Genomic DNA, 17,078 nt, shown 5'->3' with positions numbered 1-17,078 from the left:
GTCCTAGATGACTGAGGGACACGCTGTGCATGAACACGCATTTAGAAATGTTACAACAGTATTTCTTCACTAAGGTCAAACTCAGCACCAGTTTAAAAATAGCCTGTTCTGAGGGCGAAGGGGATCTTATGCAGACGCAAACATCACAGCAGGCCTTCTGGGTGTACAGGATGCTATTATCCTTTGCTTGCTGACAACATACTTCCTTTATATGGCAAGACCACACTTCTGTCACTACACTTGCCCTAGTTCTGGAAACATCAAAGTTATTGTTCTGAGAATGCCACTAATTTATCCCTTAAAGCAAACATATAAAACAACACATAACACAAGAAATGTGCTCACTAGCTGTCTCTTTTTTGCCTTAAGATATACACTTTTAATTACTGAAACTCTAAATGACATAATGGATGATGAGTTTATGAGAGCAATAATTTTAAGTTTTTACTCATGCCTTTTCCCTTCCCTAGTCCAAAATTTTCTTTATATACTAATTTTTTACATTTCACAAAGGTAGCAGCAAAAAAGACACCTAAAATAGCAGGGAAAAATCAGAGCTGAGTGGCAAGAGAATAGGCTGGCTAGAGTGTTCTTCTCCATATTGGCAGAAGACACAGGTCAAGTTCAAATCAATTTAAGGTCTATTTATGAAATAAATGACAAAGATATTTGTCAATTCTTCCTACATAAAGTCATTAAATTACAGACATGACATGAAAATTTGTAGGTAACCCCTGTCTTCGCTTCCAGTGTTCTATCAAATCAACTTTTTTGCCTTCATTTTAGTTGCCTTTTATACTTTATTACTGACACATTTTTCTCTGATTTTCAGTCCTTTATGAATGAATCCAGTCAGACTTCATTGAAAATTTAACAAGTGAGCAAACAACTGCTTGTGTACTTTAGCAAGGCTCCACTTCTCACTTGGGAACCATGCCCTCATATATTGTCAAACCATTTCCCTTTACTATAGTACATCAAACACATCCCAGTTTTCAGATGTCTGCTTGCAGCCTTCCCACCCCACTGATTGTTGCACCACACACATCTGCCTAAACCTACTCATTGTTTCTCCTTCAGAGGATTTACAATCTAGTTATAAAACCTAAATGCAATCTGACCATTCTCTGTATGGTTCAGCTATTAACAAAACAGGTTTTCAATGCATGGCTGGGTCTTGTAGAAGCAGTTTTAAGACAAATATCACAACCACATACACAGAAAAAGAGGTTTTTAGAAACTCCACTTCCATGCTATAAAACAAATTTAAAATATCATAATGCTTATTGTAAACATGAATTTATTAGTAATGTAAACCGTGATAGTGTATAGCTATTATGGCTCACATTTTAAAACTTCCATTACTGAAATTCCATTTGATGTAAACAAAACAGAATCATTCAGCTTGGAAAGGACCTCTGGAAGTTATCTACTTCAGCTTATAAGCAAAACAGATGCAACTGGAAAGGAAGATGAGGATGTTTGGGTTTTGCCAGTCCAGTTTCAATTAAGGCTGGAGGCTTCATAGCCTCTCTGGCTATGAGGTGATTCTAATCCTTCTTTTTTTCTTCCCCATATGTATAGTCAGAATGCCCCTTTCTGCAATTGCAGCCCCTGTCACATCCTTCTACTGTGCATCTCTGAGGACTTTTCTCTGTAGCTAATCATCATATAGACGGTTGGCAATAATGATAAGTCCCAAATACAAATACACATGCTTATTTTTAAAGCTAAATGCTGTTCAATTCTGCTTTTCAGGAACAGCTGATTGCCCATAAAAAACTCATGTTACTTTCATCAATATAAGGTCCCTAGAAAATACAGTGATTATAAGGTTAATTATCATTTTAAACCTGATAATTTGCCATTCCCTTGCCTTTACCTTTGCTAACAGGTTGAAAAAACCAAAAACAAGGCCAAGACTGCTTATTACATGCAAAAATATTCATGTCCACAATATACTCAGCACAGGTCAAGACCCATGTTTTTTCTTCTAACTTCACCAATTAGATAGGAAATAAATATTTTTCATGTGTAAGCAAAATTCACTTTTTCAGCATATGTGTAGTTAATTGAAAGATTCCTAGAAGAAATATTCTGTAGTTAATATTTATGGCTGCTTATAATACAACTGACTAAACTGGCTTAAGGGAAGTTATTACTGAAATATACCAAGTCAGCTGTGGCAATAATTTGTCCAAGAACACAAAGTCTGAAATATCCTGTAAAACAAAATATCACCTCAGTATTTCCTAAATTGTACACAAAATGAAAACAGGCTAACTGCCAAAACAAAAAAAAAAAAAGAGGATAAAATGCATTTAGGTATCTTTTTGCATAAGAAGAACCAATTTAATTTAGTTAATTGCTTACATCCAGAATGTATAATATAAATAATCAGGCTTTATATCTTAAGAAAAATTATTGTATTCTAGGACTCAAGAACTGCTGAATCATACTGTAACATCCTACACATATTTCTCTGTTATAGCTTTTATACTACTGCAGATAGCAGAACTTAGCATTGGAATATAAAAGCCTTGATGCCAAGGAACTGGATCTCTTTGAAAGATAATGGTTTCACATGGAAAAGAGAGAGTAAGCTGATTTCCAGAGTTATTCTAGGAAAAAATAAGATCTATTACTCCATCTCCTCATAGGTATACAACAATTTCTTCATAATTGATGATATAGCATCTTTAGGTCCAAAATTTGTACTGTTCACAATTCAAGTAAAAAATTATGAAAGGCAAACACTTAAAATAGTGAGTTCATCTTAAACAGAATCTAGCATCTCACAAATTCAACACTTCATAAGTGCAGTGAAACATAACATTTGTTATCTTCTCTAAGTACCAGTTGAAATGTTGTCTTCACTTTCAAGGGAAGGAAATTACTTTCAAAGTACCATTTTAACACTCCTCTATAGTGGAGTGTCAAGGTATCTGATCATCAAATTAAACAGAATATGTATTCAGAGCATATATTTTAAAATTATGGTCCATCTATATTTATCATAATCAAAAACAGAACAGACTTGAGCTAAAGTGCAAGAAAAACCATGTGAATAGCCATTATTTTTTTTATCCTATATCATGACAGATTTTCAGCCGGAATTTACATAAGGAGGTGGTGTCTAATCTGAATACCCTGCAGAGAATAAGCACTGGAATTTCACATTAGTTGCTGAACAATCTTATTGCCTGCCACTTCCAGCAATGAGATTGTGTAGCTTATTTCACTGACTTGTAAAACCTTTCCTAGTTCCAAGTACCTACAAGCAATGCCAGTCATAAATAACCAGCAATTACTTTGCAGCAGTTGGAAATGTACAGAGAAAAAAAGGTATCAAATATTTTCCTACAAGAGTTGTCAAAGTTTCTTCAGATTCAAGGAAAAAATATTTAGGAAACATACACCTTTCTGTACATACATGACAGCAGATTCTGCTACAGGAAATCATATTCCTAGCATCTAAATTATAGCTATTTCAAAAGGTATAAGTGACATTTTTCTAAACCATTTTTATATATATATATTAAAATGACATTTTTCCTTTTGCTCAACACGACCGTCACAGAACAGTCAGCCATCCGATTGTAAGGCAGAGTTACAGGATCAGACAGCTTTCCAACCAACCAAATCACCATTGCAATTACTGCAACATTCCAAGCAGCTGTCCACTTAGACCCAGGACCTCCAACATACTGTGACTGCTCATCATCTTAAAGAGTATAAAAATCTATTCTACTTTTCCACCTTTTAAAATTTTTATTGAAAAGGTAAAAATTATGTCATTTGATAAAATAGTTTTTTTCTCTTCATTTGCCTGATCACTAAAAGGTGAAGTAAAATTAATTAAATTGAATTAGTCAGTTAATTTTGAGATTAACAATTACTGTTAAGACTCCTCCAACAGCAGAACATAAGCCCTCCTTATGTAACAATTAGCTATTAACACCTGATCATCCTAGAATTTGAAGATCACAACAATTTTTTTTCACATCTTTCTCACTTGCCAAAGAATCAGACATATATTTGTGTGTAACTACAAATTAACCTGTTTTTCTTATTTATATCCCAATCTAGCTGAGTTGCAATACTACCTCAACTCACAGTTCTTCCAGTATAAACCCAATCCAGTAGCATCAAAATTAAAGCTGTTCTACACAGGATAATCTACAGATCTGTATTTTTAAGTATTTTGCCTTTGAGGTGGGCAAGACTCTAATATCCCTTCACTTTCACTACAATGGGTCTTAAAGAAATTTTATGACATTTACCTCAGAAGTAAATTCAACCAAATACCTGTCTTAATATGTCAGGTTGGATATGGGTGTGTGTATTCTATTCCTATCTGATGGGGCAGTTATCTTCTGTTAAGAGGGCAGCTTTCTTTATCTCTTCCACAACCAATCCTCTGCCTGGGGAAATACCTTCTGCTAATGAGCCATTGACTGTCACTGCATGACTGATAAAATTACATTATCCCATTGTGAGATGCTCCACCCAGAGGGAGAAACCAAGCATTCCTAATTGGATATAATCAGAGGTTTGAAAGACCACAGCCAGCCTTTTCCAGTGGATTCCCAGAGGAGCAGCTATCTTAGCCACTGGATTCCCAGGGAAAGACCAGGTCCATCTACACCTCCACTGGATATTCAGAGGAAGACTACACTCTTCTACAGGATCACTGCTTCAGAACCACACCTGCCGCTCCAGGAAGACTGCAGCCCCCATTTAATCAGACTGCTACCAATATTCCCAACAGACCCACAGGGTGTTAGGTCTTATTCTGACTTGACAGTGTTGTTTTATATTACTGCATTGTTTTGTTGTGATGTTTTAATTTTCTTCCCTAATAAAGAGCTGTTATTCCTGCTCTCATATCTTTGCCTGAAATCCCCTTAATTTCAAATTTATAACAATTCAGAGAAAGAAGGTTTACATTTTCCATTTCAGGGGAGGCTCCTGCCTTCCTTAGCAGACAACTGTCCTTTTCAAACTGAGACAATACCACAGACTGTGCATCTGACTTTAATTATTTTTGTCAAGTCTCTGAATGCTGCATTTTACATTAAACACAAAGACCAAATTATATGCAAGAAAATGTAAAACTAACAAACAAACCTAGCCCAAAACCTAAAGTAACTTGGTAATCAGTGAAGTGGATTCAGTAAACTTGCAATGTAGTATTCTAATAGATACTCTAATAAATGTTCAGCAAGCAATTTGTTTCTTAATTCAATAGCAAGGTACTTAATTCGATATAAAGGCCAATAAAATCAAAATCAACCAGAATACAAAGTTTACACAGCACCACTTACAATACTACAGTGGTCTTCTCAATCAATCAACTGACGCCTCTTCCACAAACAGCAAAGGCCATCTGACTTCCTCTTTTTAAAAATGGATATTGTTATTTTTAAATCCCCAACTTTCAATTTAATCACTGTAAGCTATAACATAATTAATTTATGTGACTTTTTGGCCTAAAGAGTCTAGCCAGGCTCTTTCCAGCAGTGATTCTTGCAGTCAAGTCTTGTCAACTTCCTATCATATTCATAGACTTTAAGTATAACAACCCTAACTTCAACTGCAACAACTTCTTTCCTCCTCAACTGCTCATTTTCCACAGTAATGCAATCACTGCCTATTAAACTCCTCCTGAGCACTTCATAATACAACCAAGAATCATGTACAGTATCTGAAAAGTCTCCTTAGAAAAAGGATTTTGCTTTATAAATAGAACACACAAGGCTTTCTTCCACCAACAGCATTAACACACTTATATATATAGTATGATACGCACACTAGGAATAGATCGTAACACGGATAATAAAGTAAAACTACATATTTGATTTTTATCAAGAAAAGACATGAGAGGTTTTGTTTGGTTTTTTCCCAGCTAAAAGAACAGAATAGGAAAAGATTTTCTGAGGTCATTGAGGCACAGAAACTAAAGTGATTATTTAGCGTCTGTGTCAGCACAACCTCTTTTGCAGTGTCCTACCTGCCAGAAGACAGATGACTTGATACAGAGACCTAAGTACAAACAAAAATAGAACAGAAATTGGAAGACTTAAGAAGGCCAAGCAGAGGTATTTGTAAAAGTTCGTCCAGTATTTCAGTCAGAAAGAAGCTTTTTTAAACATAATGCAAGAACCATTAGATATCCATTCACATTATATCTACCAGAATTTAGTAGAAAATCATTTCATAATTACAACTAATTCAAATTCAAGGGAGTTCCTTCAGTAAGTACCTTCTTACTGATATTTATTTTACTAAGCTAGTCGCAATAATGAAATTCCAATTAGTGATCTTCTATGAATAGCATATATTCAGTTTGCACAATTTGAGAACTCTCTTGTTTTCATCAACTAAACAAGATTATATTCCTTCAAAAATTGCATTATTCAGATTTGCATGTGTAGGCTGAAACTTGTTGAACCATCACATAAAATCAACTGCAATTATCTTTTCCAGTTCTCATTTCTGAACAGACACCAGTGAGGGACACAGCAGCAGAAACAACCTTAAGTGCAGTACTTTGATTCTTCCTCCAGAATGGTTATCTGCACTGGATTTTTCAAAGATCAAGCTCAAATAAATGCTTAGCAGTTTGCCCAAAATAAAGGAGTTTATGGAAAGGTCCAAGTAATCTTAGGCTCAGATGAAGAAGTGACGGAAGCCACTTAATATCCCTCACAAGGATACGAAGGATAGAAGACAAAAAGCATGATTTGGCTTTTTTTTTTTTTTATGTCAAGGAATTTTCTATGTAGAAAGTTGGGTTTGTATTTAAGTTATGCTCCTGTATGAGAACTCAAAAGGAGCTGACAAAATATACAACACTTATTTCCTTATTTTTGTAGCTGACCTTTAAAAACATGTTTTTAAACATACTGCCCATTTAGCTATTATAGTTCATAATTTTAAAAGCATGTTACCATTCAGGATATACAGAACAAACAGCATGGTTCCCTTTTCTTCTCCCTCAGATTAATTTAGCATAGCTATTTTTATTTGACACATAAGAACACATTCTAAATTAGCAATGGAGGGACACCTGGCAACCTATTCAGCAAGTAAGCTCCTGCTCTCAGTCAAACATTGCAGAAGGTGTTCTCTCTATTACAGACATAGCACAACCTCCAAATTAACCTCTAATTTTTGACCTCAAGGTTAAAATTAATGTCTGTGAATATTTACAACTTTAAGATTTCATCATTTGAAAATTTAAGCACGAACGTTTCCTACATTAAGACAGGAATTTTGGAATAAAAAGATGGTATGATTGTACAATCAGGACGGGAGGGTTTCCATATAGGCAACCAAAATGAATTCTAGACCTAAAAATCACTCTTTGGGAACACCTTTTTATAGCAATGCCTGCATTTGCACACAGTAAAAAACAAATTACATACAGGTAACATTGGCAAAAATATCCCTTAATCCGCAGTAGAAGAGCAGTATCTCTAAGTGCTGGGAAGTGCAGCTGCAGCATGTATTCCCAGGGAAATGCATGAGCTGTACACCCCGCACTGTGATACAAACAGCTCCAGCTACAATGCTGCTGGCACTCAAACGTTACAGAGTGAGACCAGCTGAGAGAACACTACGTGTCTTATAACTCATTCTGCAATAGCTAATAAAGTTCTACACAACTGTTGAGATCTACCTCAACTGAGCTCTTACAAAGTAGATGCTTGTTTCAACACAAAACTTACTGAAAAATCAAGGTCTGCCTGGCAAAAGCAAGCATTTGTCTTTGAAAGATGACGTCATGTGCTACATGACTATTTTTCCTCTTCAAAGACAAATAAATGCATTTTCCAAACTAAAAATATAACACATTTTTTAATTTTTTTTAAATCCATTTAAGAGATGGAAAGGCAGTAATCTGAAACACAGAATACCTGAAATTACTTCATTTATTTAAAAATTATTCCTGTTTTGATTTTCAATGTATTAAGTCCCAGTAATACAGCACTACCTAAATTAGGCATGTAGCAAGTGATCAAGTTAAGGATGATAACATTTTCCTCAGTTCTGAATGAACTTAAAATTGTGAGTTCAAAAGTTACAGCATGTTGCATTGAGCTCTCCTAATTCTGGTATCAATAAAAATGAGTTCAAACTAAAGGGAAAAAATATTCTAAAGGCTGAAGTAAGATATAACTATCTGTAAAATAATATACTGCAATTAAAGAAATAATTTTTTGCTACCAACTTATTATCTCCATTGGTTTTACCTGACTCTAATTTAATATTTTTAAAGACTAACGTTGTTGTAAATATTTTGTCTAAAACATGTGCGCATACAGTGGTTAAGCTATGACAGCTATGATTGAAATGAGTGGTTCACCTACATCAGATAAAGAGACCAAGATGACAGAGAGACATGCAGTCTTCATTCAGTACCTTTACTAGGTATAAACATCACCACATACTTGAGTACTTGGGTGCTCATTTGCAATCAAAGTAATAAAATAAATGTGTATATATATATATATATATATATATATACACGTGTGTTTATCAAGAACTAGATCGGACAATAGAGGAAAAGCTTTCGGATCTACAAGCAGTATCAGAATCATGACCACAGGCTCACTGATTCTCTTCTGGGGCATCCAGGACCACTCTTTGCTCTCTTCATACCAGAGATACCATGTCATTCTGGATGGCTGCTGTTTCTACCACAATTCCTAAAGAGATTGTTGAGATCCCAGCTAGCAAAAGTCCACTGTAAGTAGAAGGTCAACAGGCAAAACTTGGAGCAAAGAGAGGAGTTTGAATGGCCCTGGTCATGCTGCCATGAAATCATATTTTACCTCAGCTCCTGTTCTACAAATGACCACCCTTGCAGAACCTCTAAAATATCTTCTACTACAACTTGGGCAAAGAGGAGACAGTGGACAAATGTCAAGCAGCCAACAAAGAGGCAAATGAATATGTAAGCCTTTGTTTTGCATATCTCAGTCAAAACAATATTTTCTCAACTGAATTTCTGAGAGGATCAGTAAAGGAGAACCTGATAGGACATCTGCCTTCCCTGTTCATGCCTTACCTAAATCAGGATCTGATGACCAGCAAGTAAAATCCATGGATATATGTGAGTTATAGAAACAATAAGTAAAAAACCAAAATGAAAAATATTAAAAGTATTAACTCATTTACACAACAGAAGCACTGTACAGCAAAATTCTCTAAAACTGACAGGTACAAAATCACATCCAGATACTATATCCTGCAAGACTTTACCACACAATTAAAAACTTAACAATACAATAAGGAAGCAGGCCAAAACTTCTAACAAACCCATATCATGAGGTACTTAAAAGTTGTTATTGAAAATGTAAACATTTAATGATATTTTATACTAAAACTATCCAATAAATTATTTTTACATTGTTTAACTTCCTTTGTATTGATCTTAAAATGCTTTGGGAATGCTCTCATCTGATTATCCACAGGACTTCCCAAAGACTAAGAAAAGCTTCCATAAAGTGCATAAATACAACTTCTTCTATGTGGGTCTACATAAACTCTACCAAGATTAGGGAAAAGCTTCCAAACATAGAAAAATCTCCACTGCATCTAAAATACTAGTTATCCTGCTCAAACATACAGCAAAATGAAAATAACCAATGCAGATGGCTCAGACAAAATTACAAACGTTCAAGGAGTATAATAAGGATGAAACTATTAATTTTGTTTTCTGATCAGACAATGTGCTCATTTTCTGTTTAGTCTATTAATTACTAATCAGTTATCCTGATTCTTTTAAACAATCACCAGAGCATGACTTGGGCAGAGGGATGCACACACAGGCAGAATCACATCATTTTACAGCATCCATTGAGTGACCTGAAATTGAAGCCCTTTTGCAATATTATCTCCAGCAAATATGAATAAATTCATATTTGCAGCTAGACTATTTACAGAAAATTTTACATGACAGAAAATGAGACAGATCACAGTGCAAATTTTAAATATCTAGCAAAAGAAGAAAATTGTCTTACAAATTACCACTACAGCGAAGAGGAAAGCAAAAAAATGGGACAATTAGAAAAGATATATGACAAAAAGGCAGTTAGATAATATGGCTTCCAAAGACATTTTTGTTACAATTTCCATGTTGTGCATTTCACTTACAAAACTAAAACCTTAAGCTTAAACTCTCCAAGCATATAATATGAGTATGTATTATATCCCTGCACCAGTTATGAGCACTTTGACATTCTATTTCTATATTATATTAAGGCTGAAATGGAGTTTCTGTCCTGTTAGTCTTGAGTATTTTGAACAGTGAAACACTGCCACCTTTTGTCTTGATACATAGACCTCCCAATTTTAAATGTAGAATTCTGTCTTTTGCTCCATTTGTCCTTATGGAGCTGGGTGAATCCTTGAGGTCTTATCTAAAATTTTATTCAGTAGACATATTCACCAGGAAGAAAAACATCCAGTACTAGTCAATAAGGCATTTTTTTTCTCATAAGTATATAGCCAAGCAACTCAAACTATACTCCTTTAGGCCACATAATGTTTTATCTATTTTCCATCTCACAACTCTTTGGTCTTGGCAGTTTTGGTACACATACATGCTGTATCACATGATACCTTGCATTGCATTCCTTTCAAGTAAAAACCTGGTAATGCATTCTTTGAACATCTGAGTTTTGAAAACAGACAATAAAAGTAACAATAATGCATTATTTAAAATGTTAGGTTCCTTGCTCATGTATATACCTACGTTATTGTAGACAAAACACTGATAGTTCAACATCTACATAAGCATATATTGAAATGTATGCAAAATTACTTACACCAGTGACACAATGTCCCCACGTTGTACATCATAATTTCTAATGCTCCAGTGGTTCAAGAGTACTACATCAGATGCTTGTCTTCCCCCAGGATTCAAAGAAGGCTGAGAGAAGGGAAGAAAAACAGACCTACATTTAGATATACATTTTCTTTTTCAATCTTCCCCCTAATTACCTTTCCATCAACAGGTAAAACACATTAAAATTGGTAAAAAAACATACCAATACTCACCATAAGAGGCCAAGAACATGTTCTATTACAGGAAATACATTTGAAATACACTTCTTTATTAAGTGACACGTTAAAGATAATTAATTTATGACAAACTCTAGTTCACATCTTTTAATGCACTACTGCATGCAAATCAGATTACATAGGATACATACTTATGTTGTCATTATATTGCAAAGGTTCCATATTGTTGTTCTCCTTATTGCAAGAGTTTCATACCTCCTTGATGCTTCTCATAGGCAGCTCCTCTAAGCATGGACTCTTCCTTCTTCTTACACCAGCCAACTGACTCCAGCTCCCCTCAACCAACCCATCCACTCTTTTATAACACTCTTCTTTTTATTGGTGACAACTGTGGCCTGTGAAAGTCAGGCCTGCTCCTAATCTTTAATAATTAGCCCAGCTGCAACTCCTTAGGGGTAAGATTACTTTCTATACTACCTTTATTTTCTTATATTCTATCCCCCTACATACTTCCAGCAAACCTGATGAAAAGAAGGGATTGCTGTTGCTCCTTATCATTTAAGATTAAAATCAAAGGAGAACCAAGTACACTAATTCCCAGGGGAAAAAAAAGCAAAAAAAAAAAAAAAAAAAAAAAAAAAACAACAAAAAACACCCAAGCTTTTTGCAGGTATGTTACTATTTATAAAAGCATAATGCACTAAAAATGAAAAATGGACTTGTAGCAATAGTAATCTCAGCATCCTTTGCAAAGGGGAAAAACAAGCCCTGTATCTACAGCGCACACTGACGCTGGCAACAAATGTGGGCCTTCCATAACAGGACACAAAAGGGCATGAATCAAAATAGCCAAGTAATTAATGCATAATTAGGAGGCACATCAAATCCCCCAAAATTATTTTGTGTGATATGATACAAAACCGGTGTACCTGATCAATGCTGCCTCTGAGTTAACTCTTGGGAAAGGGCCGAGGAAGAAGCCCATCACAATACTGTCTTCATTTATTTTTGCAAGGTTTACTTTAAAACAGAGACTCATTTTACTAGACAGAAATTATTTAAGAGTATTCCAGACTGAAGTTTTATTTATTTCTCAGAAAGCTTTTTCAGGGTCTTCAAACAAAATTACAGTATCTCTCAAGTTGGCCAAGAGATAATCACTAATTAGAGTTAGGTGATATATGCAATAAAGCACATAGTGTTGCAACTAAGCTACCCCTCCTTTGTATGGTAATTGCAATATTAGCTAAAAATTTTGTTATTGTTGCTGTTGCTGTAGAAAAGGCACTTGAACTATAACTTGCACCACCACATAAACCACTGGACTTTCGCTGCTGATATTCTCCTCTCCAAACTGATGGTACCTTTGATGAGTAAACCAACAGAAGGACTGAAATTAACTCTTCTCAACCCTAGTAATTACACAGAGTCAAATTTCATTCCGTCACTATTCAGAAAACTGCTCTCAAATGAAAAGGTTATTTAGTATTTATTTTTAACTTCAAAAGCAATTTCTCTTTATTACAGTTTCTTCATTCCTTATTGGTTGAATGATTAGTTCACAAAGACATGCTTCAAAGGGGATTTGTGAAAAATTAGTTTTTCAAGGTGAAAGAGGAAGGGTCCTCAGTAGGACCCCCAGGTGTAATTCACATGAACAGTATGCAATAAGCTAGATCAAAAGAATAAACATGGTAGAGAGAGGGGGAGGGATATAACATCATATGTTTAGTTAAAGAGCAAACAAGGCTAGTTACATTTTGGGGTACAGGCAAATTTCCAGTAAGGTAAATCAGGGGATCAAAGCAGATCACTTTAATATCCATAGAGATATGGTCTGAGTCTAAGCTATAAATATATTAGTACTCATTGCTGTTTTATTTACTAGACTCAATGCACTGCAAGGACCAGAGAAATAAAAAACAGGAGCTAATTAGCAGTTATTTTATTAGTAGTTTTTAATTAAGAGTTTCAGAATTATTTATCACCGTTACAGCATTTTCCACCAAAGGATCAAATATTTACATACAAGTGACTTACATACAAACTCAGAAACAATTCAGTCATACTCACTTTGCCAAATGCAGGTACATAGGGGCCAGAATCTTTCAACACTACTTAGTATAAGGCAGAGGCCAAACTTACAAAGCAGGAGTCATACATAAGACATAGTCTCACAAAGTAAACTCCTTAGTACTCAAAGGTATCCACCTTAAAAGGCTAAAAGAGGAGGATGAAACCTTTAATAGAAACCTTGAAACCATTGTTCCAAAAGATAACGTATCTAACAGCTGATATTTAGAATATATCTAAATAAGTGCTTACACACTTTTTGTATCACATAAACTTACATCAACTACATCTTACAGAGAAATACACCAGGTAGTTACAGTATTGCCCTAGTTGCACTATCCCAGTTGACTCCTATTTTTTATGCATTTAAACAAAGGCAATACCTTAGAATTCAAATACATTTGGATATTGCATAAGCTTTTTTAACTTAAAGCACTCTAAATGCATTTTTAACAATACCTGACCTCATTTTGACATACAGAGTAGATATTCAACTCATACATTAGAATGGTGTTTGAGAAAAATACAACAGTATAGGCTTTTTTCTTCTCTCTCACAAAAAAAACCACCTGACAAACGTGCAGACAATAATACTATTTTATTAAAAGAAAGTGAAGGAAAACAAGGGGACAACTATTCATTTACATCATCACTATTGTCTATTAAAAAAACAAAGGATAAATCCTTCAGCAAGCCTCTCTATTGTAAATAACTATTGTATATTATTTTCTATTGTAACTAACTGAGATTCCCCAACAAGTATAGAAACAATACTACTTATTCCTCATGATATTTTAACTACTAGTAAGGTTTCAGGTCTAGGAAAATCAAAATACAGCTTCTGCAAAAGGAGTCAACAAATAGGGACACAAGGACTTTTCATAAGAAACAAAATGACACAGAGGTTTCTTCCTTCTAGTCTGAAGTATTATAACTTCTTTGCTCAAGTTTTTGGCATAAAAGCCTGCTACAAATAAGGCACACAGGTCTTAATTTAAACTGTGGTGCAGAAGCCACAAAACATTACTCTTTCCAATTACTAACTAATCTAATGCTAAAAGCATGCAAATTGAGATCCCCAGCCATATGATGAAGCCTCATAGGACATGAGGTTCCATAAGTAGGAGGGTAAAAACATGCCCTTTTGCTATAAATAATGATTAACTTGATAGTTGTTATGCTGCTAGTGAAGGTCACAACTTATTTGCTTGAAGCTTGGGGAACACAAAGAATATTCACATGAGCTTACAGCTTAGGTACAGTAATCCTAATAATAAAGTTAGGAGAAACTGCCACAGAATAATTACAACTGCTATTATGCATAATGGAATAGAACATTCAATAATGTTTGCTGCAGAAACATGAGTGCTTCATCAGAGATCACTGCTCACCACTTCCTATAATCCTTGGTGTTGAACTGTTTGCAATAGAACTTGCATATAAAGCTGCACATACGCTGTCATTCTCTATCCCACTTTAAAACAGTCAATTTGATTTAGTGAATTTACAAATTTATATATCCATGAGGGGTTCCTTTTCCACATCTTTATGTATGAAGAGTCTGTAATACTGGACAAGCAATGAAACTCAATAAAAAAATAAATCAATATCAAGCTGTCCATATGACAACAAACATTTTAAAGACACTACAAGAAGTCACACAAAAAAATTCGCAACAGTCAATTAAGAAATCTTACTACCAGTTATTTTTTTCACTTACATTTAATATTGTAAACAGATTGCAACTCACTAGAAACACACTATTAATAGAATGCTAGATGAGCATATCAATCTAAGCAACAAAACTACCTCATGTGATGATTAAAAAACTCAGTAAATTTGGAAATAAAAGAGAAGGTAATGAAACTATTAAACTGTTAAAATTATAAACTGCAATAGCTCACACTTATTCTCTATAGGTTAGAGTTAATACACATATACACTGAAGTCAGCACAAGTGAAATTATGACAGGTGGCTGAAAGCACTGAAAAATACAAAATCAGCTGGAGACAATGGAATGCATGAAGTCTTTCTTAATTGGCTGGGTCAGAAAAATTTAATTTTCATTAGAAGCTTTATTCATATGCTTGCCAGGGTGTCAAAAAGTGTTCCCATTATCAGTACTGTGAAGCAGCAGTAAGGCTGGTCCAGAACAAAAGGAGAAAGTGTAGGGGGAGAGAAAGCACACAGCAGAGAACAGGAGTAGGTGAGCAAGCATGACACATAGAAATTTATTTCTTTCTTCTTATCAAAACTTTTAATTTCAAGCTCATCAGGAGCCAGAATTATGAGTATACAAAGGCAGCTAGACAATTTAGAGGTCTATTACAAACAGATTCTTTAGAATCTTACCATGGTATCAAATTGAGACAATAAGGTATCACTGGAAGCATGTGATTGAAGGATACAATCTGACTTCAAACCAACTGAACCTCAGTCTTCCTCATACCTATGGCTTTAAGATATGTTTGACATACATCACTCTCCAAAGAACACAGTTAACAGACAGAATTGCAATATGACCAGTGCTCCCTCAAGCTACTATTAAAGAGAGAGATACATTCCTTATAATTGTGTCCCTGTCAGACTTGTTTAGATGGCTAATAAATCTTGGCAAGGAGATTAGTATCTTATTAAAAAAGCTAGGATTTTTTTTTTCAATCTGAAAAATAGCCATATCGATAGAAGTTTAAAACAAACCTCTATTTCAGTTCTGTTTCAGAATACAACCAGAGATTTTTACAGACACTGAAGTGTCAGTAAAATTATAAATGTCAGCTTTCAAGCTATCCATTTTTCAGTCAACAGAGGGAATGTTTAGTTAACAGATACAGCAAGGGAAAAGCTTCAATTTTAATAATCCAGTGAATATATATTGCTTTCCCTTTGTCAGATTGAATAAATCTAAGCAAATGACTGTAGTGTTCTTCAAATCTTCCATGGATAAACCACAGTCAACTATGTGCTCTTCAAGTGAGTAGCAAAGCAGCACTCCAAAACAATACCAGAGCACTCTCAAACACTTGGGACTGACTTCAGAGAAAACATTAAACTGAGGTACTAACCAGAAGCACAACAGACTTATGAAGAGGGAAATGTAAGAAATTTCTTTCCAGCTACTGAAGCAAAACTATTGCACAATAATGGATGTCAAACAGAACACTACATCAGAGGCAGAAAAAGATGAAACAATAAATGGCAAAGTGGTGTGCTTAAAAAAGCATTTAAACATTTAAATGCTCAGGTCCCACCCACTATTACCAAAAAAAAGCCAAAAAACAGAAACAACCAAAGGCAGAAAGCTAAAACAAAAAATCCAACATGATCTGAATCTTAAAACATTCCATGTGGCTCTAGACCTGCAACAGAGGAGAAAATGGGAAGATGGAAAACAGAGGAGTTGTACTCATCTGGCTAATTTTGTACTTCTCCAGATGCTGTGCTATATATTTAAAGTCCTCCTGCCTGAAGATAGCAAAAAGATAACAGAACAGTTTTTTTCACAGTTTTCCCTTCCTCTCCTTTTTAGTGTGAATTTCTGGCTCTTCAACTGCAAGCCCTCAGATTGTCGTCACTTTCACTTGTCATCAATGATATTCAGAAAAACATCTGTGAAAAGGGCAATAATAACTTAGGCTACACCTAGCTTTTGGCCTTGGATTGTAGAATTACTGGAGTAACACAATTTTATTTCCATCCCTGTTCTTGATGTGAGAGCTGCCTGCTGAGGTTTCTGGACAGAGTTTAAACATCAGATTACAGACTGCCACAAAAGACACAATGCCACCTTGCCATTCCCTCCTCCCCTCCACATACTTTTTAGAACATTAAACATAAATCAGCCAAGTGCAGGATCAATCCTAAGTTTTCTAGCCCATGCATAAATTCTGCATAATTCAAACACCAGCAGCTGGTCTTGATTGCTGTGAAATCTCTCTTCAAGGTTCTGAGCTTATTAAGACAATCAGAA

General features: G+C 34.9%; 1 protein-coding gene across 3 annotated transcripts in view; it reads right to left on the bottom strand.

Annotated features, from left to right (window-relative positions):
- Window positions 1-17,078, bottom strand: part of IMMP2L (inner mitochondrial membrane peptidase subunit 2) — a 412,660-nt gene that overhangs the window by 385,531 nt on the left and 10,051 nt on the right. For all 3 annotated transcript variants that reach the window (XM_059473165.1, XM_059473167.1, XM_059473166.1), the window contains exon 3: window positions 10,839-10,942. In XM_059473165.1, coding sequence (XP_059329148.1) covers window positions 10,839-10,942 — 104 coding nt within the window. The remainder of the gene's footprint in view (window positions 1-10,838; window positions 10,943-17,078) is intronic.

Source organism: Ammospiza nelsoni, chromosome 5 (genome assembly GCF_027579445.1).
Source record: "Ammospiza nelsoni isolate bAmmNel1 chromosome 5, bAmmNel1.pri, whole genome shotgun sequence".
In the NCBI taxonomy this organism is placed as follows: Eukaryota; Metazoa; Chordata; class Aves; order Passeriformes; family Passerellidae; genus Ammospiza; species Ammospiza nelsoni.
The sequence above is the reverse complement of the archived record's forward strand: the minus strand, read 5'-3'. Positions and strand labels throughout refer to the sequence as shown.